The sequence below is a fragment of the Mesoplodon mirus genome (assembly GCF_964341445.2).
Source record: "Mesoplodon mirus genome assembly, chromosome: 8".
NCBI lineage: Eukaryota > Metazoa > Chordata > Mammalia > Artiodactyla > Ziphiidae > Mesoplodon > Mesoplodon mirus.
Window position 1 is genome coordinate 28,346,719 of NC_138984.1, and position 17,389 is coordinate 28,364,107.

Genomic DNA, 17,389 nt, shown 5'->3' on the forward strand with positions numbered 1-17,389 from the left:
TGTCCTGCTTGGTTGGGATTTATCACCTCTGCCAACTTCACCTTCACCACTTCTAATCCATCCTGCCCTGCCTGTGGCTTCTCCTGCTCTGTGGGCCAAGCACACTGTTCCTCCTAATGCTGCTCTGGGAGGCCTAGACCAAAACAATGCTTCATGTCCCGTTGTCAATTAGGAAATATTCCTTTCATATTTTTTTAATAAATTTATTTACTTTTGGCTGCATTGGGTCTTCATTGCTGCCGCAGGCTTTCTCTAGTTGCGGTGTGCAGGCTTCTCATTGCAGTGGCTTCTCTTGTTGCAGAGCACGGGCTCTAGGCATGCGGGCTTCAGTAGTTGTGGCACGCGGGCTCAGTAGTTGTGGTGCACGGGCTTAGTTGCTCCGCGGCATGTGGGATCTTCCCGGACCAGGGATCGAACCCGTGTCCCCTAAATTGGCAGGCAGATTCTTAACTGCTGCACCACGAGGGAAGCCCATTCCTTTCATATTTTAATGCTATATAGAAGAACTTAAAATCATCTTCAAATCAACAGCAGGATGTTGAGGGTGATAATTAATTATATTTAGAGACATTTATTTTCAGAACAAAAATTAATGTTTCGCATGACCCTAATTCTCTTAAACATAATTTTGCCACATATGAACAAAACACAGAAAACCATAGTGCTACCATTTTAGACTCTATGATTCCAAAATCAAGTTGTTCCTTCCAAATTTGTACTAAAGTCTGTGATTATCTCTGAAATTCAATCCTCTTGATATGACTTCTTCAAGTTAGAACCTATGAACGTTCATCCATACTATGAAATGCAAGACTAAAAAACAAACAAACCTTTTATTCTAAAGTTAGCATATAAAAAATTATAAATGTAGCCATAAAATTGAAAAGATTATTTTCCCATAACTTCAAGAAAAAATTTTGACATGCTTTGGAATGTAAGTGAAAAGAACATGGTCCAAAAATGCAGGTTATAGTCTTTGTTTTGTCACACTGGCTGTGCGACCTTTATCTGTGTGGGCTTTAGTTTCCTTCTCTAGAAAATAAAAAGGTTGTGTAAGATGGACTCAAAAGTTCTGTAATTATACTGGCTTTCTGCTCTTATTTCACTTCTTCCCTCTTGCCGTTTCCCAGAATATTTACTTTGTATGTATGTTTTATTTTTTCAGCAAGTGTTTATTGAGTGTCCACTCTGTGCCAGGAAAATTACAAGGCATTAGAATACAGAAGTTGAGAAAAATATGATTCTTGTTCACAAAAACCTTTCAGTTTAGTGGCCAAGATGGACATTCAACAATCAGAAGCATTATACTTGATGATGATCTTGAGAAAGAAAAACCTCATCATGCTCTGGGGGTTATAATAGATGACCTAATTTTGATTGGGGGCAACAAGAAAGCCACAATGAAGAAGTGACATTTAAAGTGAGGAGTAGAAGGAAGCATATCCCAGCCTTCCAGGGGTACAGGGCAAAGTGAAGAATAATCTTGAGGGGGCAGCCATGGACAAGTTCAAGGAACCGAAAGGGAAACAACGAGGCTAAGGCAAAGAGCATAAAGAGGTGCAGGCATGAGTGACAGGGTCTCCTATGGACTATCAGGGATGTTGCCTTTTATTATAAGTGTGGGATGTAAGCTCTTTATTATAAGAGCTCACCTTATTTACTGTGAGCTCACTAGGTAGGGACATTGACCCTGAAATTAGAATCTGAGCTCCACCACTTACTAGCTGAGTGACCTTGAGCAGTTTCCTCATTTAACGTTATTGGGAGGATTAGATCAATCAATGTAAATAAAGTGTTTAAAACAGTGCCCAATGGTGGTAAGCACTTTGCTGTGTCTGTTGTTATTATTAGCATCAATCTTCCTGGCTTCAGGACACAGAAGAGCTCAGAGGAAGGAGTACTACATTCCAGGTGCTGAGACCAGGGCTCCAGGTGCATCTCTTCCCATACAGGCTGTTTCCACAGTAAAGTGAGGAAACCTTAAAAGGAATTTAGATAACCCTGAATTGTAATAAAGAAACAAAAAGGTAACTTTAAGTGAACAGAAAGGTGTTCTTGAATCTCTTCTGTGATTTTTGAGATTAAATGGATGTTGTAATATTGGAAAAATATTTAAGAATTCTTGCTTCGCATTGCTCATAATATTAGTTCTAGAAGACGAAAATGGCATCCCACCTAAGCTTCCTTCAAAATTTATTGAGTGTACCATCATTTCTGGTTCTCTTTCATCAGTGGTGAATTTTTCAGAACCTCTATAATCACCTAACTGCACTGTTTCACACTGCAATTTAGAAACCTCAGCAAATAAACTTCTCATCCACACTGGTGATGTAACTAAGATCTGTAAATAAACAACAAAGCTTTGGATAAAAATCAACTATTTCAATGGAAAATGTCCTATGATTTACTTTTTTCTCCACTGTTCTTTGCTTCAATTCCTTTTACAAGGATCCCTTGGATTTTAATAAGCCCTTCCTTTTCATCAAATGAAAACACAAACAATGTTCTTAAATTTGCCTCATTTTTATAATATTTAATTACCTCTTATTTATCAATTCAAGTACAAGGCACTGAAGACACAAAAAGTATTAAGACATGGGTTATCCCTTTAAAAAGATGGTAGTAAGAGATGGAGGAGCAAACATAATAAAGGAGGAAGAGAGAGAAAGGAAAGTTAAAGGCTTGGAAATGCAGATAAGGTTAGCATATCAGTGCATAAAAGGGAAATCAGAGTAGTAAACCCCAGTTAATTTATAAAGTTAATTATCTTCTTTAAGTTTATTGATAATCTCTCAGGGATATAGTTTATCACTAGGTTTGATGGGATGGTTTATCACTACATTAATACAGCAGCACTTCATTAAAATTAATATGAGTTTCTAAACTGAAGTCATTCATTCATTCATTTATCCACAACGCATTTTTAAAAATTTTATTGAAGTATAGTTGATTTACAATGTTGTGTTAATTTCTGCTGTATAGCAACGTGACTCAGTTATACATATATCTTCTTTTTCATATTCTTATCCATTATGGTTTATCATAAGATGTTGAATATAGTTCCCTGTGCTATACAGTAGGCACCTTGTTGTTTATCCATTCTATATATACAATAGTTTGCATCTGCTAATTCCAAACTCCCAATCCTGCCCTCCCCCACCCCCTCCCCCTTGGCAACCACAAGTCTGTTCTGTATATTTGTGAGTCTGTTTTTGTTTTGTAGATATGTTCATTTCCATAATCCATTTTTGAGCTTCCCCTAAGACTTAGAATTGGGTCTAATTTGATAACAGGCTGCTATAGCAAGAGTACAAACTGGCTTCTCTAAAACTTCTGTACTTTATTTTCTCCTCTAACTATTTATATCAATGAGCTTCTGAAGTGAAGATTCCTCTTCAATCTCTTCTACTTTGCTCTCGGTATTTTTCCTATGAGATAAATAAGCTTTTACCTGACTATCTGGATAGATCTTACAAAACCTCAACCACATTAATAGCTGTCCTTCTGGATCTATCATACCAACATGCTGACACACCTTGTCCAAAAGAAAACAAAATGAGAAAAGTAAGAAACTGGAGAACAAAGAAAGACTGAAAAAATTGGTTAAAAATCAGGCTGCTACTATTTACAACAGCCAAGACATGGAAGCAACCTAAATGTCCATCAATAGATGAATGGATAAAGAAGATGTGGTGTGTGTATATATATATGTGTGTGTGTGTGTGTGTGTGTGTGTGTGTGTGTGTGTATGCATATATATATATGTGTATATATATATGTATACACACACAATGGAATACTACTCAGCCATAAAAAAGAATGAAATAATGCCATTTGCAGCAACATGGATGGTCCTAGAGATTGTCATACTAAGTGAAGTAAGTCAGACAGTGAAAGACAAGTATATCACTTATATCACATAGGATATCACTTATACATGGAATCTAAAAAAATGATACAAATGAAAATATTTACAAAACTGAAATAGACTCACAGGCATAGAAACGAACTTATGGTTACCAAAAGGGAAAGGTTGGGGGGGCATAAATTAGGAGTTTGGGATTAACATATACACACTACTATATATATAATGGATAAACAACAAGGACCTACTGTATAGCACAGGGAACTATATTCAATATCTTGTCATAAACTATAATGGAAAAGAATCTGAAAAAGAATAGATAACTAGATAGATAGATATAGATAGATTTGTATTACTGAATTACTTTGCTGTACACCTGACACTAACACAACATTGTAAATCAACTATACTTCAATTTAAAAAATAGACAGAAAAAAATAAGGCTGCTATATTACTTTCAAATTATTTAACATTTAATATTGGGACATCAGTCCTTTTTTAAAGATGTTTATAATCTTGGGTTAATACATGAAAACCAGGAAAACACAAGGTGGTATAATTTCTTCATCAAACCACAGAGAAGCTAATACCATAAACTCTTCAGGGAAGGTCAAGAGTAACATTTCTTTTCTTTTTAAAAAATTTTTATTTTATATTGGAGCAAGTTGATTAACAATGTTGTGTTAGTTTCAGGTGCAGAGCAAAGTGATTCAGTTATACATATACACATATCTATTTTTTTTAATTCTTTTCCCATTTAGGTTATTACAGAATGTTGAGCAGTTTGGTGAGTTTTGTTAGACACAAAGTGTGTGATTTTGTTTTCTTTTGTAACACAGATGTAAATAAAAAAAATATGCAGGCAGATAAGTCCCATTCAATATGACTGCCAACTCTAGTCTTTTTTGGACTAGAGAGTCCAAAAGAGAATGGAATCCTCTTAACTCCTTGGGGAAAGTATGTGAAATAAAAGCTTTAGGCAATGTTTTATAATAAATCACACTATCATTTTTCTCTCTCAATAATTCCTCTGTTCTCTTGCTATTCCATCTTTGCCCCCTTCTCCTACCTATTACCAGGTGATCAGGTGGTCAGAACTTTATAAAATAATGGCTGAAAAGGGGGAAGAGTTTAAGGACCACCCCAACTGCTTGAACCTATAAACGTTCATAGATATTTTGAAGTCCCTGAATTTTCCCTACGTGTTAGCAGATTAAAGGGAGGGTATGCACTTTCTTCATGGATCGCAGTGTCAGCCATGAATAAGGGTCTGATCCCCAATCCAGACTTTCCCAACAGCTATTGCTGTAATGTGAGGTTTAGGAAACAAAGTGACAGGCAAACTTCCTCTGGGTTTTAGCAGTAGTTTAATTATGCATCTTTTTCTTCTTTCTTTAAACTATACAGGTTTTTAAACTTACCCCGATAGCTGCTAAGATTGGGGCTTGATAAATCCACTTGATGTCTCCAGCACTAAGTTCCCAGCATCTGAGACATGAAAAAGAACTTCCATTAAAGAATCAGCAAAGCAAATAAGCAGTGAGATGTAACATTTTGTTTTACCAAAAATTCCAGACCCAGGTTTCTGATTAAGAAACAAGTAGACAGGAAAAAAATCTCCTAAAATACCCAAAACAGTAAAAAAAAAAAAAAAAAAAAAAAAAAGTGTAACAGTCCTGGTTTCCATACTATTAGCTACCCCTTGGGGATAAGTAAAGTATTATAAATAGTGGTTTATTATTTTTATAAAAGAGTCAAAACTATGTTTCTAGAGCCACAAAAAAATTAGTCTTCTAAATGTGGTACCACTGATTCTTTATTTTTGTTATCACTGGAAAGATCCATAACATTTAAACCTTGTTGATAGAGAAAGTCCTCTCACTTTCAAAATTTACTCCATTGGTTGTAGAACATTGACATTAGTACATTTTTATCCACAGAAATGCAACAGAAAACTGACAATCATGTAAATGATTCTTGTTGATAGGAATGTAGAAGAAAACTGAATGCAAATGATTTTTGTCCATAGAAAGGAAAATTAGCTGTGTTTGGTGGAATGTAATTGCTCAGTGATCTGTGAATATTGACCAGTTTTTACATTTATTTGTAAAATTATTTCATTGTACATATTACTAGATATAAACATGTAATTCTTTTATTTCTCCTTTGAACCAGTTATAACATCTTACTGGTTTCCTCATTAATTAGTGAGTTAAAAAATCTTGATAGGTGTTCATTTTATATTTGCATTAGATCATGATTTTATCTTCTATTTTAAAAAGTTAGTTTTTAACAGTACTTAATAAAAACACTACTTGATTTACTTATTTGTTATATTTATTTTCTGCTTCCTGCTCACTCCAACTAGAATTTAAGTTTACATAGGCAGGGATCATTGTTGGTTTTGTTTTCTGTTACAAGTGCCTAGAACAGTACATAGCATGTAGGTAGTCAATAAACATTTGTTGAATTGAATTGAATTCAAAGTAAGTTAGACTCAACCTCACCCAATATGGTTTGTGGTAAAGGTCTTACACTAGAATAAATGGAACAGAGTTAAGAAAAACTAGTTCCACTTGAAACTTTAATGTAGCACTTTAAATGGTTTTTATAAATTAAAGATACATAAATAAAAGCCTTCAGTTTCTTTCGCCTTAGACAAAACCTAGCATTGATTGTGGCAACAATAAATGAAATTTTATAAATAAATTGTAATGATATAATGATAATTTTTAAATTCTGGATAATAAACTTATTAAGAAAGCTATTTTTAAATTAATGAACAAATTATGGATAATAAAAAGCTATTTCAACTATTCCTTGAAGGTAAAACATTTTCAGTACACATGTAATAACAACATATTTTTAAAATATAATTTTGTATATAGGCAATACATTCTCATTTCAAAAAACAAACTATATAAAAAGATAGACATTGAGACATCTCAGTCCTCCTCATGTTCTTGTATACCTCTGACTTTGCTTTTCCCCTACAGGTAACATCTTTTATTACTTTATTGTATATGCTTTCAGTATTTCTTTATGCATATACAAACACATACAAATATTATAATCTTATTTTCCCCATCTTACAAAAATGCAATGTACACTGTGTTCTGTAACTTGCGCTTTCCTTTTAATAGTATATTTTTAATTTCTTTCCATATCAGTACCAAGAGAGCTTAGTAGCCCAGCATTCCACTGGAAGGAGGTACCACAGTTAAATCAAACAGACCCCTAGACCAAAGTGTAATTCTGGTCCAGCCGCACTGAAATCTGCAAAGTCAGTGGGCTTGAAGACTGAATAAGAATGGAAATCAAACACAGGGACATTTTATACTTGCATACACCTTACTTGTTTACACATTATTGAACATTGCCCATATTATTTGTATGCATCTATTTTCCACATTGTTCAGCCAGACAAGAAAGATAAAAGTGTTACTGAGTCGTGCAAAACATCTATCACACTACGCTAAAAAGGCTTCCCACTGTAAGGAAAGTGGCACATATTGTGAGCATATAAATTGAACATTGATTCACTAAATTTTGGATTTCATAAATTTGGATTTCATAAATTTTCTTTTCAGCTTTGACATCTGGTAATATCTTCATAATCTTCTCTCTTTGCTTCAATGACATTTCATCGTGGTGTCTCGTAACACACTGGAATTCAATTACACAATTTCAACTCTACAAAATACTTTTATCTGGAAGTAGGTCAAACCAGCTACTTCTAAAAACAGGAAAAACTTGACTGATCATTTTCAATGTCAAAGTTTCAAATTTGCCCTTTGATAAGAGGCAACTGAGGTTTCAGATATTTTAAAGAAAATGTTATTAATCCTTATTTTTCATTAATTCTTCAATGTCCCAGCTCACACCGTGTTTGTTAACATGGCTGAGAAACTACCCTCTGTCCAGATTTTTAAAAATAAATTTTAACACTCTAGGAAATGCAGGACTAAATGTCGGTTAAAACATAGTTCTGAATGGTAGAGCATGAAACACAGTAGCCTGTATGCTGAATGGTAAAGCATACAGACTAGAAAGTAGGATTTCCTGCAGCCAGGACTGGAAACAGGAAATGCATTGTTCCACCAGAGGAATCCAGGGAATTATATTGATTGAATACTGTATTGTCTCAACAACTCACACTCTGATAAGAGTAGAGGAAGTGAAGTTCCCTGAGAGCCATGCAGATTTCCTAGGGATGATGGAGTGTATCTTTTCTTGGTCCTTTCAATTGCAAGCCCTAACTGTTCCTGCTGGCATCTCATCTCCTTTGAATGAGCAGAGAGAAGGCAATAAGGTATCTTGTAAGGTGTTTTTGCTTTTGTAAGTAAAAAGAAAAACAAAATTATTCACTTTTTAAGTCATTTGTCCAATCTTAACTACCCAATTATCTTACCCTACCTTAGTCAAATAACACTTTGATAGAATTTTAGAACTGGAAGAGACTTCTTTTGTATATTCTATAGAGTTTAGAGTACCTTCTAAAACTGGGTCTTATCTGCTTATCTCTAAATGTCCAAGATACAGAGAAAATCAGAGTTCTAGCTTTGAAAGGCCAGATCAGAAAAAGATAAATCACAACTATAAGAGACATGAGCAGGGGCCCCATCTGTCCTTTGGAGATGCTCCAAGTCTGCTCTCTCCACTTGAACTTTGTGACACGGCACTATACATAGGTCAGATGACGACGCTCAAGAAAACCCACAAAAACTTTTTAATTTAGACAAACTGAATTTCATGAGAAATCAAATCTGGCAATTATAAAATCATGCCATGAATGTGGTAATACAGTTTTATTTTCTATGCAAAATAAATATAAAATGACCCCTTAACCCAATTATCACACTCAGATCAGGGCACTATAGAATTCAAGATTTTATTCTAAGTAAGGTAGGAATAAATATTTTATGCAGAAGAGTCACATGATCTAACTTATATTTAATATTTTTACATTAATACATCTGGTTTAGAGCAATATTTAGTATCAGTTGTATTTTTTCAAAGTATTACATACCTAATGGATTTTTTTCTCAAAAATGATAAACATGTATTTCTTATTTTTTCAGCAAAAAGACTTATGATTATTAATGATTTAATATCTAGTTTATGATTTATTTAAAAATGCAAGATAACTAAGAAAACTAATTAATTCAATATAAAATGTACTATGAATATATTTGCTTTCTTTCCTTGCTCAAGGCCTGGAATAGCTGTTGAATGGATGAATGAGTCAAAATTGCTGCAGGCTAGCTGTAGGCTTTGGAGATGTAACCTGCTATCTCTGGGTCTCATTCTATTCATCTCTCAAATGTGGGGATTGGACCAAACAATGCCTTCGGTTCTACCTTCTCTAAAATTCCAAATCTAAGTGATTTGGTTACACATCTCAGGGTAAAATTATTTAGCATTATTTAGTACCTCTTTACTGACTCAACCTCCTTCCCTCCTCTAAGAAATCAAACAGCAATGCTGCAAGTTTTCTTTGAGATTTCCAATATTGCTGTGTAAATGTAACAATAAAGATAACAATGGAGATAACTTTAACCCCAATTGTCAACAAATCCAAATGGCATAAAGAGATAAAGTAAGTAAAAATGAAAACCTGCGGGACCCTACTGGGTACAAGCCCCTCTGTGTCCCCACTTCTTGTTTGTAGAAAAAAGCTTTAGTCTCCAAGGGTTTCCCCAAGTTCCAAAGAGCAGACTCAAACAGTTACTAATTAGTGAAGTAAGAGAATGCAGAAACAAAGGAAAAGCAGTCAAGCAAGAAAAGTAATAATAGCTTGAAGAGCAGAGTCACAGGACTCCTAGTTCCTCCTGAACGGATACAGGTAACAATCTGATGCATATCTTTGTGTTGTTCTGCAGAAACTAAGACCCCTACCCTGTGGAGGATGTTGACTACATGCTGACCACAAACATGTAGACCCTGGACTGGTTGGAACCAGAAAACTGATGATTAAGATCCCTAAAACATCACCCTGTTACCTCACCACCAACCCGGCAGAAGAATGTCCATGAGCTAACCATGCACCTGTGACCCTCACTCCTAATGTTGCCTTTAAATACCCTTGCTCCAAAGCAACAGGGAGTTCAGGTCTTTTGAGTATTAGCTGCCCATTCTTCTTGCTTTGCATCCTGCGAATAAAAGCTGTACTTTTCCTCACTACAATCCAGTGTCAGTAGATTCGCTTTGCTGCTCATCAGGTGAGTGAACCCAAAGTTCAGCTCAGTAACAATAATGCAAAGCCACAACCTAAGTGTCCATTGACAGATGAATGGATAAAGGAGATGTGGCACATATATACAATGGAATATTACTCAGCCATAAAAAGAAACGAAATTGAGTTATTTGTAGTGAGGTGGATGGACTTAGAGACTACCATACAAAGTGAAGTAAGTCAGAAAGAGAAAAACAAATACATATGCTAACACACATATATGGAATCTTAAAAAAAATGGTTATGAAGAACGTAGGGGCAGGACAGGAATAAAGACACAGACATAGTGAATGGACTTGAGGACACGTAGAGGGGGAAGGGTAAGCTGGGACAAAGTGAGAGAGTGGCATGGATTTATATACACTACCAAATGTAAAATAGCTAGCTAGTGGGAAGCAGCCGCATAGCACAGGGAGATCAGCTTGGTGCTTTGTGACCACCTAAAGGGGTGGGATAGGGAGGGTGGGAGGGAGAAGCAAAGGGAGGAGATATGGGGATATATATATATGTATAGCTGATTCACTTTGTTATGAAGCAGAAACTAACACACCATTGTAAAGCAATTATACTCCAATAAATATGTTAAAAAAAAAAAAAGCAAAGCCAGTAAGTTCTAGAACTGAGGGAAAGCTGATGAATGGGGAGTTCTGGAGCAAGGCTGCACCTAAAGATAATGATCTGTAGACTTCAGATTTGGGGGAACAGTGGTAGGTTCTTTGTAGAATTCCGGTGCTCACATAATGTGGCATTTTTTTCACTGCACAACTGACAAAATGATTCTGAAGGAAATAGTGACTCAAAACAAATGTACAGGCTCAATGAAAGAAAGGAGCAAACAAAAAGGTGTTGCTGTCAGGAACGGTACATGATCTGTGGATATTAAACTGTATTCTGTTAACAGGGAAGAATGCTCAGCATTACTACATCTATAAGTTAAAACTGTCTCTCTTTAAATCGCCTTTTCATGTATCATAAGTGTATTAGTCTGCTCGGGCTGCCATAACAATATAGTATAGACTGAGGGCTTAAACAGCAGACATTTATTTTCTCACAGTTGGAGGCTAAAGTCTGAGATGAAAATGCAAGGCACTGTCATCTTGCTGTGTGCTCATAAAACCTTTACTTCATGTGCATACACAGAGAGAAGGAGCTCCCTCGTGTCTCTTCTCATGAACACACTAATCCTATCATATCAGAGCCATACCCTTAGGATTTCATGTAACCTTAATTACCTCCTAAGGGCCGTATCTCCAAATACAGTCACACTGGGGATTAGGGCTTCCCACATATGAATTTTGGGGAGACACAATTCATTCCAAGCAATAAGTTTGACCATGAAAGCAAAGAGCAGGCACTGAATGCTTCTCCATGTTCTCCTTTTCTTTCTTTGACTCACCATTACTAAAAACAGAAATAATATGAAAAAATGAATGTTTCAGTATCCATTCATCATGTAGCACCCAAAGAGAAACAGACAAATGGGGGGCTAGTGATTCCCTAGGATGGATTCCACTTCTAATGTGCATTTGTTTTATCATTTAAGAATATTTAATTACACCATAGAAGACAAGAGAACAAATGGGGTGGATTAAACCTAGAGTTTGCATTAAATGTAGATCAGAAGTTAGTAAGTAGAGCACATAAGTGTTAAGCACAGGTACTAAATATCTGGGGCAACTGAGCACTAAATATTCATGATGCACTAAATATATAAGAGGCACGAAGTATCCCCAATATGCAGGAAGTACTCGGTAGTCTTGATGTCTTAATTCTGCCACTGATTGGTGGAACCCATGGCCACATATCCTTTGCCCAAATAACTCAAATAAAACCCAGAGCTTCTCAGCAGGCTAAGTGGCAAGCTAGAGCCATGGCCAGGTGAACTTGCCCTTATATCTCTCTGAGACAGCAAGTGTGTGTCTCTGGCACAAGGCACCTTCTGTCTGTGGGTCCCCTTGTTGCAACCACATTTCTGGTTCTCATAGCCACACCATCAGTGGGGAATGCTGATGTGGCAGAGAGAGTGAGAGAGAGACAGAGAGGAGATATGAGCACTGCCCATCCCAGGACTCAGGTAGTGCAGTCCTTTCACCAGTGTGCATGATATCCTAAGTGTGTTAACTTACCCATCTCTTTCCCCTTGCTTCTCACTGTATGTTTCAAATTGATTTCATAAACCATGGAGTTTATGACCATCCTAATCGGGTCTGTGAGTCTTTCTGTCCCATGACTCTGGGATGGATAGCTTGCTGGTAATGTATCAGAGGCTACAAGGTAATTTCCCACATAACATCCCTAAAGGGTAATGTCATCTAGAACAGCAGCAAGTCTTGAGAAAATCCCAGGCTCTTGCTTTACCTCCTTTTGTTTCCACTCACCTTGCATCAGCCAGAGTTGCTCGTGCCACAGCCCAGGCTGTAACAAATGCTGCCGGGAACCCTGCAATCAGAAAAGGATTCAGAGACCATATTTCTTTTAAGATTAAGGGATTTTTTCTTATATTCATCACATAAAAATATACTATTAAGAGGTGAGAGAGAAAAACAGGCATGAAAAATGTTGCTATGTGAATATGAAAAGTCCACTTAATTTTCATCTTGTCCATTTGAGAAGGGAGGTGGTATACTGATGTTATTCATTCTCAAAAGTCTGAAGATGAAGACTGGCTCTGTTTTCCTTTGAGGGGTGTAAGGTTAAGCCATGTATGGAGGGGACTGAAGTTCCTGGGGTCAAAAGCAGGCGGTGGTCGGTGCATCCAACTTTGCCTCTTGAAATGCCAAAAGCCACATGCTTACCAAGAGGAGTGAAGCAGCAAGAGGGACTCATGAGAAGTGGCAGGAAGGCTGTTGTTCTAAAATACTCAAATTTTCTCATTCTAAAAGTTGAAGGCATAGAGAGGCTATACTGCAAGTTACAAAATTAGGAAGTTTTGATCAGTTTAGCCCTTCTTTTTTTGTTCATATCACCTCCAGACAGAAGCATTTGCAGGCACTGAAAGCTTAGCAAAGGGTGGTGCTATATTAGTATGATGATTTGAGAATATTTGTCCTTCATGAACTATAAACACCTATGAGCTTGCAACATCAACTCTATTATACTGACTTTCCATGAGTCCTTTGCCCCTAGTAAAGGTTGACTGCTCAGTTCACGCTATACTTGGACTCTGACATCACAAAAAATCACAAACCATTACTTTTATGCAGCACTGCAATAGAAGATCGAAGGATTTAATGGATAACTCTTCATTATGTGGCCTTTTAGAAAGAAGTTTAAAAAAAAAGAAGAGAAACCATAGGAAGCACCTTACAAAGAGAGAAAAAACTAACTCAGAACATTTAAAAGAACACAATATTCTTTACCTTTTAAAAAACACATTTCTAAATTTTCAGATATATTTTCTAAGCAAAACAAGTAAACATAAAAATAGCTTCAGATGAAAAAAATTTCAGAAAAAATTAAAATAAGGTGATATCCCACAAAAGGGAATTTCTTTGGTCTCCTTAGTGATCTAATTGAATTTAACCTCAGCCTGCCTGTGTGGCTATTTAATTTTATGACTCTATATTCCAATTTTATTTATTGTTTTTATATAACTCCTTTTTAAAAAATTCTGCTCAAATTCTATGTTCTTCTAGGAAATTTTTGTCAAAAGAGATCTACCCAATTCTGGTTAATTGTTAGGTTCAGCTTGCTATTCTATCTATCTATCTAGTCCACCTATCCATCCATCTGTATAAACATATATCCACTAAGCACTTATTAAATGCCTTTTCATTTGTTAAGAACTGTTATAGTCTCAGAAGATTTAAAAAAAAGAACAGAATAAACAATATCTCTGTTTTCCTGAAACTTATATTCTGGTATGGGAGGCAAAATTAATAATACAACTTCAGTTATCAATTAGTGCTATGAAGAAAAAACAGGAATGATACTGTGTAATGGAGAGAGCATGGCTCCTTCTGACAGAATGGTTCAAAAAGTTCTGATATGGATCCCTTTGCTGTTCTACTGCCTTGGTTATCTTTAAAAAGTGCCTGCCTTTGATCAGAATGTTCACATTTTCTCATTTGCAGGTCTTCATCTTCTGCTTCCTTTACAATCTCCTGATCAGGCAATTTCCTGAATGATGTTCTATATATAGAACATTGATTAATGGTGCTGGATTTGGAATTGTGCTTTAAATGATAATTATAGCAAATACTTTATATCAGACACCATGTCTTAATGAAATTGCTTTTCTCATCCTCTTGGAAGACCCTCATTCACAAGATGAGCACAGAGACAACCATGGAGGAATAAAGAACAGAAACCACCTTGAGGCTTTCTAAGAATTTTTGGTCACCAATCTTAGTATCACATTATTATGTAATTGAGAACACATAAATAAAGGGAAAAATCTTTGAAATCTAGACGTTAGTTTAAATTTAAGTGTTACTTTAAGTAAATTTAATGTAAATTGGAATGTTATTCTATATTTGCATTTATCTTAAGAGCTGAGTTATTTTCATAAAATACATCAGTATAAATAAGTGATTCTGAGAGGGAGGCAATCTCTGGTCTAAGAATAAGTAGACTCGAGTTTTGGTGTGGCTTCATTACTATTCTCCCTTAAAATGAAGGTTTGGACTAATAGTAGTAAAGAACTTTAGCAATTAAACACTTTCTTCAAATAAAAACTTATATAGCAGCCCACCGCATAAGCCAGAGATGCCTTGAAGCCAAAGTGGGGTAAAGGGTCTTGCCATATTGGCCCATGTAATTTTATCTTGTTTTGGACACTTCAGAGCCTTCATAGAACCCAACCTCAGGCTTACCCTCCTCCTAAAATGCTACTGTGGTATTGCAAAGTCATAGCTTGATCATAAAGTGTAGAGTTAACCCTAAAAATTAGAAACCCATCATGACATGGGGATTCCCAGATTTGCTACAGACATACAATGTCTTACCAGAAACCTTGATTCCCCTGGGAATCCAGTCTATGTTGACTGGTCAGACATAAAGCTCCAAGCTATGTGTTCAGTTCCCTCTCTACTCACTGCAGGATGCTGGAATTTAGTATCTATCACTTGCTGATTCATTCTTTGAGGAACCTAGAAATTCATCTATATAATTTTGATAGAATTATTCTCAAGTCTCATAGGACTCTAAGGCCAATACTGAATGAGTCTTTCCTCTCTGTAAGGAAAACTGCAGAGCCTTTAAAGTTTTCCACTGTTACAAAGGTGAGTGTCTATTTATGAAACTTCAGAAGAGTTACCCTCCCCTGAGATGGAATTACTACAGTAAACAAAAGAAATCTTTAAAAAATATATCTAATTCATAATCTAAAATCTGCTCTAGAAGAAGAGTAAGGCATTACGAAAAAGGATCAATCTAAAATAGAAGAGCTACAATGGAAAAGAAAATGTTTACTGAATTAAATATTGCCAGTGGGCAGAAACTGTAGAACATCAATTGGTGGAGAGGAGGTGGAATCTTGAAACCGGGTGAACCCACAGAGATAAATCTACATAATGGTTACAAATATAAATTTAAATTTGACTATAATTTATTTTCTTTTAAACAGATAATAACCTGTAGAATTTTTTAATGATAAGTAGTAAAACCCCAAATTACATCTTGAAGGTCTGGAAAAAGTAATAAGCAGGGAGAACCAAATTCCTTATCTTTCATAAAGTAGGGCCAAAATATAGATCTCTTACTGACTCTAATGGTTAAATGTAATTTTAACTTTAAAATAACTTTAAGGTAGAATTAATAATGGCATTAAAAGTCATAGGGCAAGGGAGAAACAGTTTTTCTAGATTTTTAAATTCAGCTTAAAGCAAACAATGAAGATTTTTAATTGTATAAAGGTGTTATATTCACTATCATAAATAATTTTATGAAGAACAGATTTTATAAATTAAATATTTTGAATATAATACATATGATGAGAATAGGCCTACAAAAAATAAAATAACCTAAAGGGTCAGACTCCATGCTTCTTGTGTGCTGGGACTTAACATATATCTTGTATTTCAATTATATATACTGCGAAATGGATGACCAAAAAATGTTTGCTGGATTGAAACAATTTTATACAGAGATAATAAAACTAGAAGTGTTTTCTGATTATTTTTCTCCTGATTATTTTAAGATAATACAAAATATGAAAATATTCTACAAGAAAGCTTGGCAACAGGGACGTGACTACATGGTATAACCAGGATAGGTGCTTTTATATGAAAATACGTACATTCTGGCATCTCATCTGACAGGTGAAAATTAAGAATGGCTGCTAATACAGAGGTAAATTACCACATTCAATAAGGATAAAGAAGCAAGAATGACACTTTTTTTCCTATTATGTTGTATATTATATCCCCAGTACTTATTTATCTTATAACTGGAAGTTTGTTACCTTTTGACTGACCTTTTAAATATAGAATTAAATATATTTTTAAAATATGTAGTTGGAACCGAGAATAAAGTGCCTTATTCATGAGAAAATTGAGCAGGGATAGGAAAAATTAAGAAAATGGTTAGTTGAAAGAAAAGAAGCATAGTCATCATTTGAATTTGCCTTTACTCCTCTATACATCTTGTTTTGTGATAAAGATAAACAAAAAAGTCATTTTAAATATCTGCCTTCAATTTACTAAGGCAGACATGGCATATGTTCCTCTTTAGACAGTAATTTCCTTCCCTGCCAACTTATTATTAAGAACCAGCAAAATCAATGTAAATAATGCAACTCCACATATCATTACAAAGTGAGTAATAAAGTGCTGAGTATTTACCTAGCTAAAGAGAGCTTAAAGTTATAATAATTGGATCCAAATGAACAACAAAGGAATCCAAGCAAATTCTCTTCTCTAGTGAAGCCAATAAATCACTGGAAGAAAGTCTGAAACTGGGTTCACTATGGATTAGTCTAGCAAAGGATCCTGCAAAGCAGCTATAATATTTTGATATTTATTTTTCTTATAGAAAGTTGGAAAAATGAGTCTGAAATAAAAATGATATTTTAAAATCATACTCTCAGTGTTGAGATAAGAGAAAATAGTCTATTAATCAAATAGACTTGGATATTTACTTCAGTAGCAGAGAGAAATTCTTAAAAGAATATTACTATTTTGAGGGGCTTCCCTGGTGTCTGCCTACCGATGCGGGGGACGCGGGTTCATGCCCCGATCCGGGAAGATCCCACATGCCGCAGAGCGGCTGGGCCCGTGAGCCATGGCCGCAACGGGAGAGGCCACAGCAGTGAGAGGCCCGCGTACCGCAAAAAAAAAAAGAAAAAAAAA

At 35.5% G+C, this 17,389-nt stretch overlaps 1 protein-coding gene across 1 annotated transcript in view; it reads right to left on the reverse strand.

The window, feature by feature from the left end:
• The window catches only part of PTH2R (parathyroid hormone 2 receptor), a gene marked incomplete at its 3' end in the record, with an annotated part of 81,283 nt that overhangs the window by 23,890 nt on the left and 40,004 nt on the right, over positions 1–17,389 (reverse strand). Inside the window, exons 7-8 of the mRNA XM_082631225.1 lie at positions 12,479–12,539; positions 5,287–5,353 (exon numbers count right to left, since the gene is read on the reverse strand). Coding sequence (XP_082487351.1) covers positions 5,287–5,353; positions 12,479–12,539 — 128 coding nt within the window. The remainder of the gene's footprint in view (positions 1–5,286; positions 5,354–12,478; positions 12,540–17,389) is intronic.